This window comes from Dreissena polymorpha, chromosome 3, assembly GCF_020536995.1.
Source record: "Dreissena polymorpha isolate Duluth1 chromosome 3, UMN_Dpol_1.0, whole genome shotgun sequence".
In the NCBI taxonomy this organism is placed as follows: domain Eukaryota; kingdom Metazoa; phylum Mollusca; class Bivalvia; order Myida; family Dreissenidae; genus Dreissena; species Dreissena polymorpha.
In genome coordinates, this window is record NC_068357.1 from 69,849,042 (window position 1) to 69,865,606 (window position 16,565).

Here is a 16,565-nt window from a genome sequence, read left to right on the forward strand (position 1 = left end):
TTAACAAGGTTTTACTAAAGCCATGTCAGGAAAAATTCAAGTTTTACTATAGCTATATGATGAAAACATGTTTTTCAACCAACCAGAACCATCTTTGAACTAGTCGAAGATTTCATTGGGACACATGTGCTGACCAAGTTTCATGAAGATTGGAAAATAAATGTGGCCTCTAGAGTGTTAACAAGGTAAATGTTGACTACAGATGACATATGACAGACGAAAGGGGATCACAAAAACTAATCATGAGTATGTTGTGCTCAGGTGAGCTTAGAGGATACAGAAATGTTTGCCTCAGTTTTAAACATAAAGAAAGAATCACATGTCAGTATACGTAATTCTTAGAATAATAGCTTTCCCAAACCAGAGTGCTCAACCATTTTTCATAGTAGAATGTACATTTTCTGTTAGTCAGCAGATGTAATAAAAAAAAAATACATTTTTGATGCTGAATATCTTATCTTATATGTGTGAACCTAAGCCTGATTTTTTTTCACTAAACCAAGAAACATGATCATGCTAAGACACTGGATTTTTAAAACAAAAGTGTTTGAGTGGAAACTATGTTTTCTATTATTTAATAACAGTCACCTTTACTCACTGGCCACAGATGCAATTACCATTAGGCTTCCTATAAACAAAATTTCTTCTAAAAACTAGTACCTCAATCAAAACTTATTTTATTGAGCGAAAACTTTTTTTCAAATTTTAGACACGTTAACCTTTACACCATTTGCTCAAAATGCAATCTAATGCAAGATCCACATGTACCTGACCTTAACACAATTTTACAGCACAATATCTCCATCCTTACTGAAAATTATTTAGCACATTATTTATCTTATTTTAACAAAATTTACCTAAACTTAAGTAAGCCGAAACGCAACCCCCATGAAATGTGTGCCGAGTTGAAAAGCTAACCTAATTTACCTGTGTACACTAATGGGCACTACTCTGCAGGTTAGAGTTATTCGCATTAGTCCAGTGACCTCCCAAGATCAGCACACAATCATGAGTGAGGTTTCAATTGAATACTTTCAGAACTTGCAAATTAACCCTTTAACCTTAGATAGGTATTTTTACATATTTGTAGTCCCTTAGAAAGTTACATTAAATTAAATATCTCTCTTACTATATTCAAGTTTTGAAGGCATCATTTATAACTCTAAGATACTGTTGAGCAGCAAACAGCATAAAACCTGAACAGACTGCAAGTTACTCGCAGACTGTTATGGTTTTATGCTTTTTGCACATAGCCATTTTCAATTTGCTTGCTTTTTGCATTGAAACCTTAGCCAAAATGTCCTGTGGCATGCAAATCTTACCTAGACATTATAAGAAATAATTTTAAAGTGGAAATAATATTGCTAAAAAGTTGTTAATAGTTACACGTGAATCTTCATAAATACCCTGAACACAAATTTTAAGTTTTATTTCGACATATGGCATTTATAAAGATAAGGAGTACTAGCATAAAATTGTAAACCTGAATTAAAAAAAAATGGGCATAACTTTGCTAAATTAAAGGTCAGTGATATATACATATTAATTAATATGTAGATGCAAAATCAATGACTGTGCTGAAAAATATAATGTAATTCACATGTCTTAATAAACAATTAGTTTGCAGATTCATTCATCAGCAGATAAAACAATTAATGTGTGTCACAAAATGTATTGCTTTAAAAAAGACGAACAAGAATCTTTTGAATTCTGCAGTTTCAACAAGAATGTGTCACTTTCTTTACTCAATATTCTTTTCATAACCTTTTATTTGTAAATAACAGTATATTTCACCAACCACACATTTACACACAAAAACCAGATTATTTTAACAATGAATGCACTGAATTCTTCAGAATCCTTTCTGCAGTAGAAACTCTGCCACATTCTCGAGATGGTTACCACGGAAACGCAGGAACCTGCCCACCTCATGAACCTGTATGTCGACTGACCTTACCCCCTTCTCCTTGGTGAGATAGTCGTGTACATCTTTTTTAAATTTCTGAAACAGCAACGTATTTGAATGTTTCCAAATAATGATATTTTCCAAAACATCTGTAACGAAAAGTGTGGGTTTCTGATTAAGTTCTAGATATAATAAGCACATATATATTTTTGTTTTGAAGTGATAAGATAATGAATGTTATAGCTTGTTATAACATTCATTATCTTATGGCTGTCTACTACTGGTATTTAACAACGTATATCATCTTTTCAATGTGTTGTTTATTTCGTACAAATCATTGTATCTAACATCTAGAATTCCATGTATTCTGAATTAATAAATAATATTCATTTTCAAATTTAATTGAAACACTGGGACATTAGACCATGTGGGTTGACATCTAAAAAATCTTTTATTTTAATCCATAATACAAATGAGTTCCTTTATTCACCAGATTTTTCATGTATTAAGTAAATTGTTGGGCATGTCTCTATTTAAAGATTCACTGCTATTGAAATCCCATCAGGAAGGGGTTATTCCCATTGAAAGTCAGTGAATTTATCGGCTGGTGCGCCACATTGATAGAGTTTCCAATTTGATTTCAATGACCAATCTCTAAGTGAATTTATATTTAATACAAAATGATCAAATTATTTTTTTTATCAGGGAAAAGTCAAACTTAATTTCCGTGAATAGCAAACCTGCATTTGTCTGTATATAAATAAAAAGAACAACTTATTTCTCTATGCCTGTGTCTTTAACGGTTTTCATGGCATTTAAAAACATATATTTTTTCCGATAGCCACATGATTTAAATTGAGTACGCTACATAAGCCTATTTACTCATATACAAATCATATAGCATATGCTTATCAAAACCTAAGATGGTGTCATACACAGGGTATGAGTAATGAACAGCTTGATAAGGAACACTAAACCCAAACACAGAGGGCTTTTCTTCTGAAGCCACCTAACAATAATGCAAAGTTCATTAATAGAAATTATTAAACACAGTAAATACAACACCATAGTAAGAACGCGAGTCAAAACCAAAATATAGCTCATTAAGACCGAAATAAAGGGTTTGGTGATGGTCAGTTTTGGCAAAAACTTGGCTTGAGTTGTGACTTATACAGTACACTTATAAAAGACGCATCTTTTAAGAATGTTGAGACAGTGTCTCATGTCAGTCAGGACGTATTACATTTGTGCCACAAAGTTCCTTACCCAAATGTCGCCAACAATGTGTAGAATCCGGGTAGTCTCCTTGCCATGGAAGTGTTTCCGGTAATACAGTGGTAACATGTGGTTACGGGTCCGCACTATACCATACTCCTTCGGCTGCAAGCTTGCTATAAAATTAAAGAATATGATTTGTGCATGATTTTACACAAAGATTAAATACAGGACCAAAGAAACATTCCTGTGATGAAAGCTTTCAAACTATGTACCGACATTTTGGCTTTTCTAGTAAATACATATGAGCCGTGCTCTCTGAAAAGGGGGTTTAATGCATGTCGTTAACATTTCGTCCCCGATAAGCCTGTGCAGTCCACACAGGCTAATCAGGGACAACACTTTCCCATTTGATGATATTTTCTGTTTAAAGAAAGTATCTTCTTAGCAAAAATCCAGTTTAGACGGAAAGTGTTGTCCATGATTAGTGTGTGGACTGCACAGGCAAATCTCCAACGACACTTTACGTACATGCATTAAACCCCCTTTTAACAGAGATTGGATAAAAGTTATAACTAAAACAGGCACACAAAAGCAAATGGGTGCATGCATATAAATTGCTCTTCCTCCAATGATTTACTACTTTACACACTATTAGGCTGATATGAACACTCAAAAAACAATTAAGTAGCATATTATTCTATCAACTCCAGATTGGGAACATTGCTTTCTAAAGTAACATGAATTGCAAAAACTAATGTCTGCTTCAAAATTGACGAAAACAACATAGATGGAATTTCCATGCAAGTCAACCTACTGTTAGGAGGCAACCATCCTGAGGCTGTAGGGTAGCTCTCATGTTGGGGTGGTTCAGGCACAGTCTTGGGGGGAAGAACACGCTCCACATAGTGCCAATCCTCCGTTGAGATTTCTACGTCTGGGTACTCGGCCTCAAGACTCTTTTTTGCTGACTCTTCTGGGAAATATGGGACGGTGTTGTCATGGTAATGAAACGGATCCTGGTCTACTTCTGTGCCTTTCCATTTGCTACCGCTTGCTGCCCTCTAGAATGTTTATAGTTCTTAATAAAATAATACAAACTAAAAGATTGTCTCTGTTAATTATTATAGGGAATTGGACAGACAAAAAATGCCATGAGGGCCTGAAAAGTGTCAGGATGACCACTTTAACCCTAAGCCACTTAGAAGCAAAGTGAAAATGGCTATGTGCAAACAGCATAAAACCAGAACAGCCTGCAAGTAACTTGATTTTTTTTTTTTTTATTATTTAGCCATTAGATTAGGTTTATGGATAGAATTTCAAACTCCTGTGATTGAACCATGTCATTTAATGCTTTATATTGATAAATTTAAACATTTGACCTAAAACTGTCCAGTTAAAAAAACAAAATTCCAATTTAATAAACGTAAAAAAAGTAACCCTCAACATGACTCGAACCACAGACCCATGGAGTTCTGGAGTAAAAAGTCTCCCGCCTAGACCTCTCGACCATCCATGCTCATGCTTACAGTGGATGTATTTTTTACCTATATAATCAATCCTCATAGTTTCCCAAAATATAACTACAACAACAGAACTTTCCAAATTATTCAATCGTTTTGCGTCCCACAACGCTATATAATTTTCAAGTTTTCAAATCATCAAAAGATGCATATATTGGATATTGAAGAGCATGGTAAATTGTCAGTTTTACTGTTTCCTAAAAAATATCATAACAAAAACGAAAATTTGCGAATCTGAAACAACTTTTTTTAATTTTGTCATTTAACCAAACTGTTAAACGGCTCCTTTAACTGACCCTTTTTCACCCTGAAATCAGTTGACTGGTAAAAAAAAAGGAAAAACAAAAACCTACCTACCCTCCTACATTTTTCTGGCCATGTTTCCTGAACCAAGACTTTTTTTTGGCCTTATAAATACTTAAATAAAACAGCACTGTGCATAGTATTGTACTTACTTGGATTAAAAACGAAAATATATTAGCACATAGAAGCAGTGTTCTCCTGAAACATTTGAGTAGCCAGTTAGTGAGTCTTATTTCCAAAGTAGCTGGCGACTAGGCAATACAAGAGCACCGCCTTGCGGGTGCAGACCGCTCATCTATATTCTTTTTAAAGGTGAAGGGACTCTCAATTTAAATCACAAAGGAGGGAGAGGTGGAGTGAAGAGGGGTGTATAGTGTGGGGGTGTGGACATTTATTACATTATTTTCCAAAAATGCGGAAAAAAAAAATAAAATCGGGGGGTGGGGGGAGGGGTATAGTGTGAGGGGTCATTTGTGAGATGATCTTAAAAAAAAAATTAGGGGGGGGGGGGGAGGGGACGGGGATGGTTTGGGTGGAGTCTATTGTGGTATGTCAGGTAAGAGTAGTTTTGTCAAAGTATCAATCAAATCTAATCATAAACAAGGGCTGTTTGTAAAACATGCATGCCCCCCATATGGGCTGTCCATTGTAGTGGCAGCCATTGTGTGAATACGTTTTTTGTCACTGTGACCTTGACCTTTGACCTAATGACCTGAAAATCAATAGGGGTCATCTGTGAGTCACGATCAATGTACCTATGAAGTGTCATGATCCTAGGCAAAAGCGTTCTTGAGTTATCATCCGAAAATCATTTTACTATTTCAGGTCACTGTGACCTTGACCTTTGACCTTGTGACCTCAAAATCAATAGGGGTCATCTGCGAGTCATGATCAATCTACCTGTGAAGTTTCATGATCCTAGGCATATGCGTTCTTGAGTTATCATCTGAAAACCATTTTACTATTTTGGGTCACCGTGACCTTGACCTTTGACCTATTGACCTCAAAATCAATAGGGGTCATCTGCGAGTCATGATCAATTCACCTATGAAGTTTCATGATCCTAGGCGTATGCATTCTTGAGTTATCATCCGGAAACCATTTTACTATTTCGGGTCACCGTGACCTTGACCTTTGACCTAGTGACCTCAAAATCAATAGGGGTCATCTGCGAGTCATGATCAATCTACCCATGAAGTTTCATGATCCTAGGCGTATGCGTTCTTGAGTTATCATTCAAAAACCATTTTACTATTTCGGGTCACCGTGACCTTTGACCTTGTGACCTCAAAATCAATAGGGGTCATCTGCGAGTCATGATCAATCTACCTGTGAAGTTTCATGATCCTAGGCATATGCGTTCTTGAGTTATCATCTGAAAACCATTTTACTATTTCGGGTCACCGTGACCTTGACCTTTGACCTATTGACCTCAAAATCAATAGGGGTCATCTGCGAGTCATGATCAATGTACCTATGAAGTTTCATGATCCTAGGCCCAAGCGTTCTTGAGTTATCGTCTGACAACCACCTGGTTGACGGACTGACAGACCGACATACCGGGATAGGAATATACCCCCTCTTCTTCGAAGAGGGGCATAATGAAGAAGTAATGGCAATTTTAGCAAAATTTTATAATTTTACCTTGGGAGTCAAGGTCATTCAAAGGTCAAGGTAAAATTCAACTTGCCAGGTACAGTAACCTCATGATAGCATGAAAGTATTTGAAGTTTGAAAGCAATAGCCTTGATACTTTAGAAGTAAAGTGGATCGAAACACAAAATTTAACCATATATTCAAAGTTACTTAGTCAAAAAAGGGCCATAATTCTGTAAAAATGACAACCAGAGTTATGCAACTTGTCCTTTTACTGTCCCCTTATGATAGTTTGCAAGTGTTCCAAGTATGAAAGCAATATCTATGATACTTTAGGGGTAAAGTGGACCAAAACACAAAACTTAACCAAATTTTCAATTTTCTTAGTATAAAGGACCCATAATTCCGTCCAAATGCCAGTCAGAGTTACATAACTTTGCCTGCACATTCCCCTTATGATAGTTAATAAGTGTTGCAAGTATGAAAGCAATAGCTTTGATACCGTAGGAATAAAGTGGACCTAAACACAAAACTTAACCAAATTTTCAATTTTCTAAGTATAAAAAGGGCACATAACTCTGTCAAAATGCCAGTCAGAGTTACATAACTTTGCCTGCACAGTCCCCTTATGATAGTTAGTAAGTGTTGCAAGTATGAAAGCAATAGCTTTGATACTTAAGGAATAAAATGGACCTAAACACAAAACTTAACCAAAATTTTCAATTTTCTAAGCATAAAAAGGGCACATAATTCTGTCAAAATACAAGCCAGAGTTATTTAACTTTGCCTGCCCAGTCCCCTCATGATAGTAAGTAAGTGTACCAAGTTTGAATGCAATAGCATTGATACTTTCTGAGAAAAGTGGACCTAAACGCAAAACTTAACCGGATGCCGACGCCAACGCCAAGGTGATGACAAAAGCTCATAATTTTTTTTCCAAAAAATAGATGAGCTAAAAATGGGTGTATTTGCATCATGGCAATTGAAATTTTTGGGAAAAGAAGCCGGCATCTAAAGATAAATGTAACTGGTGAAATCGCCGGGTGCCGGTGCTTTCGGAGAACATCAACATATTAGTCAGTACTACTTAAATCTACCCTGGGTACTCTTAAGTATATGTAATGTACCCGAGGAACAGAAAATAAAGAACAACTCGTAATACCCTGCCAATTTAGACTGTACCCCAGATTTATTCCCACCCAAAATCCGAAATCATAAAACACGCTACGGAATACGAAACAAAATTCTACTTTAACATGACCAGCCAAAATGCTTTTTTGAGTAGGAGTTTTGATAATATAGAGGCAATTTTACAGAATATTGACATATATATTAACATAATTAATTTAAAACAAGAGCACCGCATAACAGGTGCCACGCTCCGCTGCAAAAGCTTGTCAGAATTTTTCTTCTTTTTTTTAGAGGTCACAGTGACCTTGACCTTTAACCTAGTGACCCAAAATGGGTATGGCGTGTAGAAGTCATCAAGGTGCATGTACATATGAAGTTTCTAAGTTGTAGGTGGAAGCACTGTGATGTTTGAGGCAAAGTTAAAGTTTTATATTAGAGGTCACAGTGACCTTGACCTTTGACCTAGTGACCCACAAATGGGTGCGGCGTGTAGATCTCATCAAGGTGCATGTACATATTAAGTTTATACCGTAAAAAGTTGTGTATAGGGCGCACTTTTCACCCCAAAATTTCATTTTAAAAACTTGATGCGCGTAATGCACAACTACAGCCATGCCAAGACATTTTTTCCCTGTCAGTTACCCAGTTGCGGTAATTTGCATCATTCTGTTGCCCGGTGTTTTAACTGTAACTATGTTAATAAAAGTGTTATATTTACGATCTGAATAAGATGGACAAACATTATAAAGTTAACATAAATATTTGCTATCTTTTTCAGGTACGTACAGAGCATTAATTCAAATAAATTTGAAGAAGAGAATGAAAAACAAGGAAGCCATTTTTATTTAAAATGTTATTGTTTTCCCACAATATTATACCCTACTGTACTAGGGTTACAAAATTTATTTGGGGGCACTTGTCGATTTACAATAGTATGTCGGAAAGGTCTTTCCCGATTAATTTATGATTATTTTTCTTGCTTTTCAAATGTGTTAATAAAATTGATGTTGTGTTTGTTTACACGTTTTCATACGTCTTGTCAAGATTGAGCATGTGATTATCGAGCAATTTGCGTCACCTGTCAAGCTTTGTGTAGCTGGGCTATTATCAAAACATGCGAACCGGCAAACGGCTTCACAACTCCATTGTTTGTTTATCGCCGGTAATGTCGTTATGGTGTTGAGAAGTTTGAGTCGTTAAAGTCTCCTGTCAAGTATAGACACTCGAAAAGAACGCCTGATATCGGCAATGTAAATAAAACGCGCGGTTGTGAATTAGTCATGCATAAATAACCACGTGACAATACCAATCGATAATGTCAGTTTCTTAGTTATAACTAATCCATCCGTCATGTGTATCCTCCACGATAAAATCGTGGACAGTTACTTTGGAGACATATGATAAAAACCTTGATGGTATCCTCGTGGAAAGTGTGCATTTCATGCATAATTCATTTAAATCCAAACATTTATTTTTACGCATAATATGATTAAAAAAAGACACAAACTAGTTGTATCGTTATCGTCTTTAAAATAATTAATAATTGAAGCAATAAAACACGTAAGATCGGCAATGTAAATATAACTATTTTCAGTTAGCCTGCGGTACGGAATTTTTCCCCCGATTTTTTTGCTTCAAAAACTTTTTTCCCGATTTTTTAGCTTAAAAAAGTAGATGCGCGTTATACATAAATGCGCGTTTTACACAACATTTTACGGTAAGTTGTAGGTGGAAGCACTATGATGTTTGAGGCAAAGTTAAAGTTTTAAATTAGAGGTCACAGTGACCTCGACCTTTTACCTAGTGACCCAAAAATGGGTGTTGCATGTAGAACTCGTCAAGGTGCATGTACATATGAAATTTCAAAGTTGTAGGTGGAAGCACTGTGATGTTAGAGGCAAAATTTAAGTTTTATATTAGAGGTCACAGTAACCTTGACCTTTGACCTAGTGACCCAAAAATAGGTGTGGCGTGTAGAACTCATCAAGGTGTATGTACATATGACGTTTCAAAGTTGTAGGTGGAAGCACTATGATGTTAGAGGCAAAGTTAAACTTAAAGTTTTATATTAGAGGTAACAGTGACCTTGACCTTTGACCTAGTGACTTAAAAATGGGTGTGGCGTGTAGAACTCATCAAGGTGCATGTACATATGAAGTTTCAAGGTTGTAGGTGGACGCACTGTGATGTTAGAGGCAAAGTTAAAGTTTTATATTACAGGTTACAGTGACCTTGACCTTTGACCTAGTGACCCAAAAATTGGTGAGGCGTGTATAAGTCATCAAGGTGCATGTACATATGAAGTTTCAAAGTTGTAGGTGGAAGCACTATGATGTTAGAGGCAAAGTTAAAGTTTTATATTAGAGGTCACAGTGACCTTGACCTTTGACCTAGTGACCCAAAAATGGGTGTGGCATGTAGAACTCATAAAGGTGCATGTACATATGAAGTTTCAAAGTTGTAAAAATTAGCCGACAACGACCAATTTAGCATAAGAACATCCGGGTATGTTTCAGTATATCTTTTGTACCTGGGGTACATTTAAGTATACTCAAGAGTAACCAGGGTTCATTTAAGTAGTACCCATGCTGACAATGACCAATCGAGCCTTATTAGGGGGTAACCATGTAGGATGACACATTGCAAAATTCTACAGTAAAACAAAATATTTTTAAAATTATGAATTTTTTCTTAGTACGTGGTTGGGATTTTGATAAATTGAAGTAGAACAGCAACTTGCATGAAAATGTTAGGGTTTCGATGAAGTTTTTTAGAGACAAAATACTGAAGGGATTATTTTGATGCTGAAATTTATCAGCGCTCTGCACATGTTGCTTTTATAAATGTAAAGTAAATACTAAAAATAACTTGATATCAAATGTTTGGAAATAAGTCATTTTCACATATGCATCATCATGATGCAAGGAATATCAAATATGAAATTTATAAAAGGGAAAATTCTTGCACCAAAAAGCAACTATTTTACAGAAAAAGATCACTTGCCAGACTTGGAATATCTGAAGTGTTAATTATGACAAAACTGAACAAGAGCACCGCCTTGCGGGTGCAGACCGCTCATCTATTTTCTTTTTAAAGGTGAAGGGACTCTCATTTTCAATCACAAAGGAGGGAGGAGTGGAGTGAAGAGGGGTGTATAGTGTGGGGTTGTGGACATTTATTACATTATCTTCCAAAAAAGCGAAAAAAAAAAAAAAAAAAAAAAAAATCGGGGGGGGGGGGGTATAGTGTGAGGGTGTGGTGATAATTTGTGAGATGATCTTAAAAAAAAAAAAAAAAAAAAAAAAAAAATCAAAAAAAAAATTTGGGGGGGGGGGTGGGGGGGTGGGGTGGGGGTATAGTGTGAGGGTGTGGTGGTCATTTGTGAGATGATCTTATAAAAAAAAAAAAAAAAAAAAAAATTAGGGGGGGGGGGGAGGGGGGGAGGGGGGGGAGGGCACGGGGGATGGTTTGGGTGAAGTCTATTGTGGTATGTCAGGTAAGAGTAGTTTCATCAAAGTATCAATCAAATCTAATCATAAATAAAGAAGTTATGGCAATTTTAGCAAAATTTAATAATTTGACCTTGAGAGTCAAGGTCATTCAAAGGTCAAAGTAAAATTCAAGTTGCCAGGTACAGTAACCTCATGATAGCATGTAAGTATTTGAAGTTTGAAAGCAATAGCCTTGATACTTCGAGTGGATCGAAACACAAAATTTAACCATATATTAAAAGTTACTAAGTCAAAAAAGGGCCATAATTCCGTAACAATGACAACCAGAGTTATGCAACTTGTCCTTTTACTGTACCCTTATGATAGTTTGTGAGTGTTCCAAGTATGAAAGCAATATCTATGATACTTTAGGGGTAAAGTGACCAAAACATAAATCTTAACCAAATTTTCAATTTTCTAAGTATAAAGGGCCCATAATTCCGTCCAAATGCCAGTCAGAGTTACATAACTTTGCCTGCACCGTCCCCTTATGATAGTTCATAAATCTTGCAAGTATGAAAGCAATAGCTTTGATACTGTAGGAATAAAGTGGACCTAAACACAAAACTTAATCAAATTTTCAATTTTCTAAGTATAAAAAGGGCACATAATTCTGTCAAAATGCCAGTCAGAGTTACATTACTTTGCCTGCACAGTCCCCTTATGATAGTTAGTAAGTGTTGCAAGTATGAAAGCAATAGCTTTGATGCTTAAGGAATAAAATGGACCTAAACACAAAACTTAACAAAATTGTCAATTTTCTAAGTATAAAAAGGGCACATAATTCTGTCAAAATGCATGCCAGAGTTATCTAACTTTGCCTGCCCAGTCCCCTCATGATAGTAAGTAAGTGTACCAAGTTTGAATGCAATAGCATTGATACTTACTGAGAAAAGTGGAACTAAACGCAAAACTTAACCAAAATTTGCAATTTTTTAAGTACAAAAAGGGCACATAATTCTGTCAAAATGCACGCCAGAGTTATCTAACTTTGCCTGCCTAGTCCCCTCATGATAGTAAGTAAGTGTACCAAGTTTGAATGCAATAGCATTGATACTTTCTGAGAAAAGTGGACCTAAACGCAAAACTTAACCGGACGCCGACGCCAACGCCAACGCCAACGCCAACGCCAACGCCGACGCCAAGGTGATGACAATAGCTCATAATTTTTTTTCAAAAAATAGATGAGCTAATAAAACCAATATTTTATTTTCGATTATGTTTACAATCTTACACTGCAACAGAGTTAACGACTTTTTTGAGTTTTGACTCTTGAATGTGTTCATTGGAAGTATTGACCTTATCGCGATGACGTCACAAAAGGGGCAATCCCTTAGCGACGGTGAAAACAATGCCCTAGATACGGTCGATTTACTACGCTCATTGAGCACCTCTGCTGATATTTCGTCAATTGCATTCCTATTGGGAATTCGATAGGTAATAAAATGTCCTGTAATTGGTGTTTAAATGTCTGTTGACTTTAATGAAGGGTTAGATTGAACTTCGAAAGCCCGATATGATCAGAAAATGAAACTAATTGGACTTAATGAATGTCCGTACAAATTGCAAGCTGGATGTTGGAAAAATGACCCGACCAAGTGGCCGATGATCGAGTACGGCGACATTCATGATTAACTTTCTCACTGAGACACCGGGTAAATTCGTTTATTCTGTAATAATGAGAGTATCCTTGTAGATGTTAATGTAATGAGTATTGTCGTTCTTTTCAGGGTTCATTCATCTTCGAACATTATAATTATATTTCTACTATGTCAATTTATCATGCTAATGTGAAGCTGTAAAATACGTAGGGACATCTGGTACATGACTTACTGAAAGCCTTAGTTGTGTTCATTGTAATGAGTACGAGTGACAAATATTAAAATTAACACACATATATCTGTATAAATATTTGTTTTTCATACATTATTTACCCCCGTCGCTGTCAAACGTAATTTCTTTTTTATGATGTCGATCGTTTATTGTAGTAACATTAAATCTTAATACGGAATGATGTCTTTTTAATTAACTGATACACGCTAAATACGTTACTTGTTTTTTACGTAAATTTTATGATTATTAAATACTTTAATAAATTAATCAGGCTAGTATCTTTACGGTGTAAATTTCTGATAATCTAAATTGGACATGACTTTATATTTGACCATATGTCACATATCTAATTTAAGCAACTGTTAAGTACATCGGCGTTAATTATTCATCCAAATGACTGCTTAATACTACCAGAAAGAGGAGACATGGTGGCATCTATCGTGTTAAATGACACTGTCTGGACCACCCAGTGTGGTTTATGACACCTTTTTGTCAGTTAAGTTTGGACAATATTTGATCAAAACGAGATAATCGGATTATGCAGAACAAAGGGGCAATTAAACACCAGAATACAAAAGCTTACACGATTTTAAGACTGATGCAAACAATCAAATGAAAAATATTGCATTTAATTTAATTAAATGTTTATTTAGGCCACGACTTTTATATTTCTTGGTTTACAAAACCGCCGACCCTAATTTTTGGAAAATGGGAAAAAAAATAAAATCGGAAAATCGTCTTTTTTATATATATTTTATTCCCGACCGCACTGAAAAACGAGCGAAACGAGAAAAATAAACGATCCGGTTTGAGTACGGTTGCGAATAAAATCAAGTAAGTACAATCAACGATTGGTTTACATATATTACAGAGATCGGGATATTTTTCAATGAGACACAGTATGTACCAGTCCTTTTATGGGCACTTCTCAAAAATTATTTAATTACAGACAATAGGAAAATCAGCGTCAGTAAAATGTCGACCGCATCAAAATTTATTTCCGAGTCTGTGACGCAACTATATTGTTTAACATGTTTATTATATTAAACAAACCCGATATTATAGTAGATAAAAAAGTATTACCTTGCAATTTGATAATTAGTATAAATAATCCAATAAAACACTGCCATTATTTACGATATATGTGTTTAGGAATTTTGTAAACACGTCCGCCATAGTTTATAGGAACTGTACAGAAAGTTTGGAAATCGGAACAAATCGGTATATCTCGGAAAATCATTGATAAATGTATTTGTCGTTTTAATGCTCAGGGCCGAGTAATTTCGGCAAATCGGAACTCAACTTGCGTAAAACACTAGCTCAATTATCCGTTAAACTCCGCCTCCGTTCTCTGCAAAAGATTCGAAGGCGGAGCTATGCACGTGCTATAATTATAATTAAATTGGAGGATTGCAATTGAGAAACAAACGCACGATTGGTTCGGCATGTTGATTGCTAGACAAAGGAAGCCAATTTTGTGGGCGCGAAATTTGTCGCTTTATTGCTTCAGACAGCAAGCGGCTTTCCTTTGATGACGTCAAACTGTCAATTCACACAGACTGCACATTTTCGTAAGACTTTAACTGCATGGCTCCTTGTTTACAATTCCAGTAAAAACACTTGCTAACATTAAACTTTGGATTAAATTATCAAAATAAAGCAAAAGCCAAGTTGACAAATATGATTGTATTAATTCGCGTCAGTTCAAATAAGACGTTTTGCTTTGTAAATCAACGAGTTTTCATGACAACAACAACTTTACCGCGACGACGCGGGGATCGATCTACCTCGATTTTTTTTCATGGACGATGTCATAAGTCCAATAAGAGCAAACACATACTTTGTGTATGAGTAGTTTATCTTATATAAGATTTATGCAACGGGCATCGCATTGCGTAATGGTGCGCATCGAATTACGGAAATGAAGCGCAGTTTTTCGTTTTAATGGGAGAAGAACGCATGTCATTTAATGGAGTGTTTAAAATTGCCTGATGTTACAAAAGGTGCTTTTAGGTGACTCATTTCATTTGAAGATATAGATGTGTTTCATTGCATAATTTGATTTTTCGTCTCTGTGTTAAGGTTATAAAAGATATGATGTCTTTGTTCTGATGTTATTAGTATTAACTTATTTTTCCAATGTTTTTTTTTTTTTTTTTTTTTCGACCGCCCGATGGACTATTTTCAAAATAATTTTTGTAAACCAATAAAAAAAAAAGTCGTGGCCTTAAGGTGTCAACGTGTTTTATAAAGCAACTGTATATTCAATTATTTCGGCATTAAAATTTTGGCTTAAATGACTGCTCAAATATGACAAGAGATGACATAGAGGTATCATAAATTGTGTTTAATGACCACATGTGGTTTATGCAGAGCCCCAAGTATAGGTCCCCAGCTGGCTTTATGACACCGTGTTTTCTTTGTCTGGACAGTATCCGATCATAACGAGATAATCGGTTTGTGATGAAGAAAGGGGCATTCAAATACCTAACATGCGGAAACAAAAAGTGTCGAAATTGGTGTGAATTAAATAAAAACAACAACATTTATCATGAGAATTTATTTAATACATAACAAGGTAATAAGGTAACATATAGCGGTTCAAATCAGCTACTATATGTTGCATATATTAAAAATTATTGGTTGTTTGTTTTCATCCTTATTTGTGTTCGTTCATTAAATTAAATTTATTATGAAAGAATTTCTATTTCTGGGTATTTTCGTTCTAAAAAAAATGGTCGCGAAGATGTGCCTTAACTTAAGAAATTTGCGAGCAGTGTTAAATATTTCAATGCAAATAAAATGGCGACAGCGCTTTTGTTTTCATCGTCGTCAAGGGGCACGTAACTCTAACTGACGCAAGTGCCCGGATGTTGCGATAAGGTCAATAACTTATTAACTATAAGTTGTAACGCTTAAAAATACGGGTGGGGCAATGTAAATATGTATATTGATAGGTCTTTGATGTTAACATACTGAAATTGAAGTAATTATTTTTTAACATTATGAATTCGTCAACGACAAATACGAAGCATAATGTTTGTTCTTACACTGGCCAGAAATAACAACTTTTGTTGTCGTATCTGTGCGATTTTGTTTCCAAAAATTCCAAATGCACGAATATTTCTGACCAAGGGCGCCGCCATTTCGGACAGGAAATATTGTGTTCGTAAGATTTGCATTTCGCGCCATGTGTTAAAATCAAAATAGTGACATGAACAATTTGCTTTTATCAACAGGTGCAATGGTTTGAAATTACAGGCTTGCTTGAAACTAGGTATTGACCATAATGTTTATTCAACAATATTTCCAAATAAGATGTCGCCAAATGGTGTGTAAGACCCTATACATTCCTAATTTTACGGCTAAAATCGCATTTCATTCTTCATTTTGCAACTTAGTAGAAATGCGACGCTATGCAATTTGCATTAAAGGGGCCTTTTAACAGATTTTGGCATGTTTTGAAGTTTGTCATTAAATGCTTTATATTGATAAATGTAAACATTAAATTTTAAAAGCTCCAGTAAAAAATCAAACATAAAATATAAAAAAGGCAAAAAAAGTAGC

At 35.4% G+C, this 16,565-nt stretch overlaps 2 protein-coding genes across 4 annotated transcripts in view; one reads left to right on the forward strand and one right to left on the reverse strand.

The window, feature by feature from the left end:
* Window positions 1-1,414: 1,414 nt before the first annotated feature.
* On the reverse strand, window positions 1,415-16,212 carry LOC127874652 (39S ribosomal protein L49, mitochondrial-like). The gene is made up of 4 exons (XM_052419127.1): window positions 16,049-16,212; window positions 3,939-4,185; window positions 3,173-3,297; window positions 1,415-2,002 (listed from the first exon to the last, which is right to left on the reverse strand). The coding sequence occupies exons 1-4, from the start codon at window positions 16,178-16,180 to the stop codon at window positions 1,853-1,855; spliced, it is 654 nt and encodes a 217-aa protein (XP_052275087.1). The 5' UTR covers window positions 16,181-16,212; the 3' UTR covers window positions 1,415-1,852.
* Window positions 16,188-16,565, forward strand: part of LOC127874632 (disheveled-associated activator of morphogenesis 1-like) — an 83,518-nt gene continuing 83,140 nt past the window's right edge. For 2 of the 3 annotated variants that reach the window (XM_052419092.1, XM_052419091.1), the window contains exon 1: window positions 16,188-16,275. The gene's annotated coding sequence lies outside the window, so the exon portion shown is untranslated. The remainder of the gene's footprint in view (window positions 16,276-16,565) is intronic. The other variant, XM_052419090.1, reaches the window with a different exon arrangement.

What these genes read in the sequence shown, in the direction of transcription:
- LOC127874652 (XM_052419127.1), bottom strand. Translation starts at nt 16,180, where the DNA reads ATGCAAATCTTACGAACACAATATTTCCTGTCCGAAATGGCGGCGCCC. An exon ending in AGTTGTTATTTCTGGCCAGT is followed by an intron (nt 4,186 to 16,048) that starts GTAAGAACAAAC and finishes TAAACATTCTAG; the next exon opens with AGGGCAGCAAGCGGTAGCAA. An exon ending in ACATTGTTGGCGACATTTGG is followed by an intron (nt 2,003 to 3,172) that starts GTAAGGAACTTT and finishes TTGCTGTTTCAG; the next exon opens with AAATTTAAAAAAGATGTACA.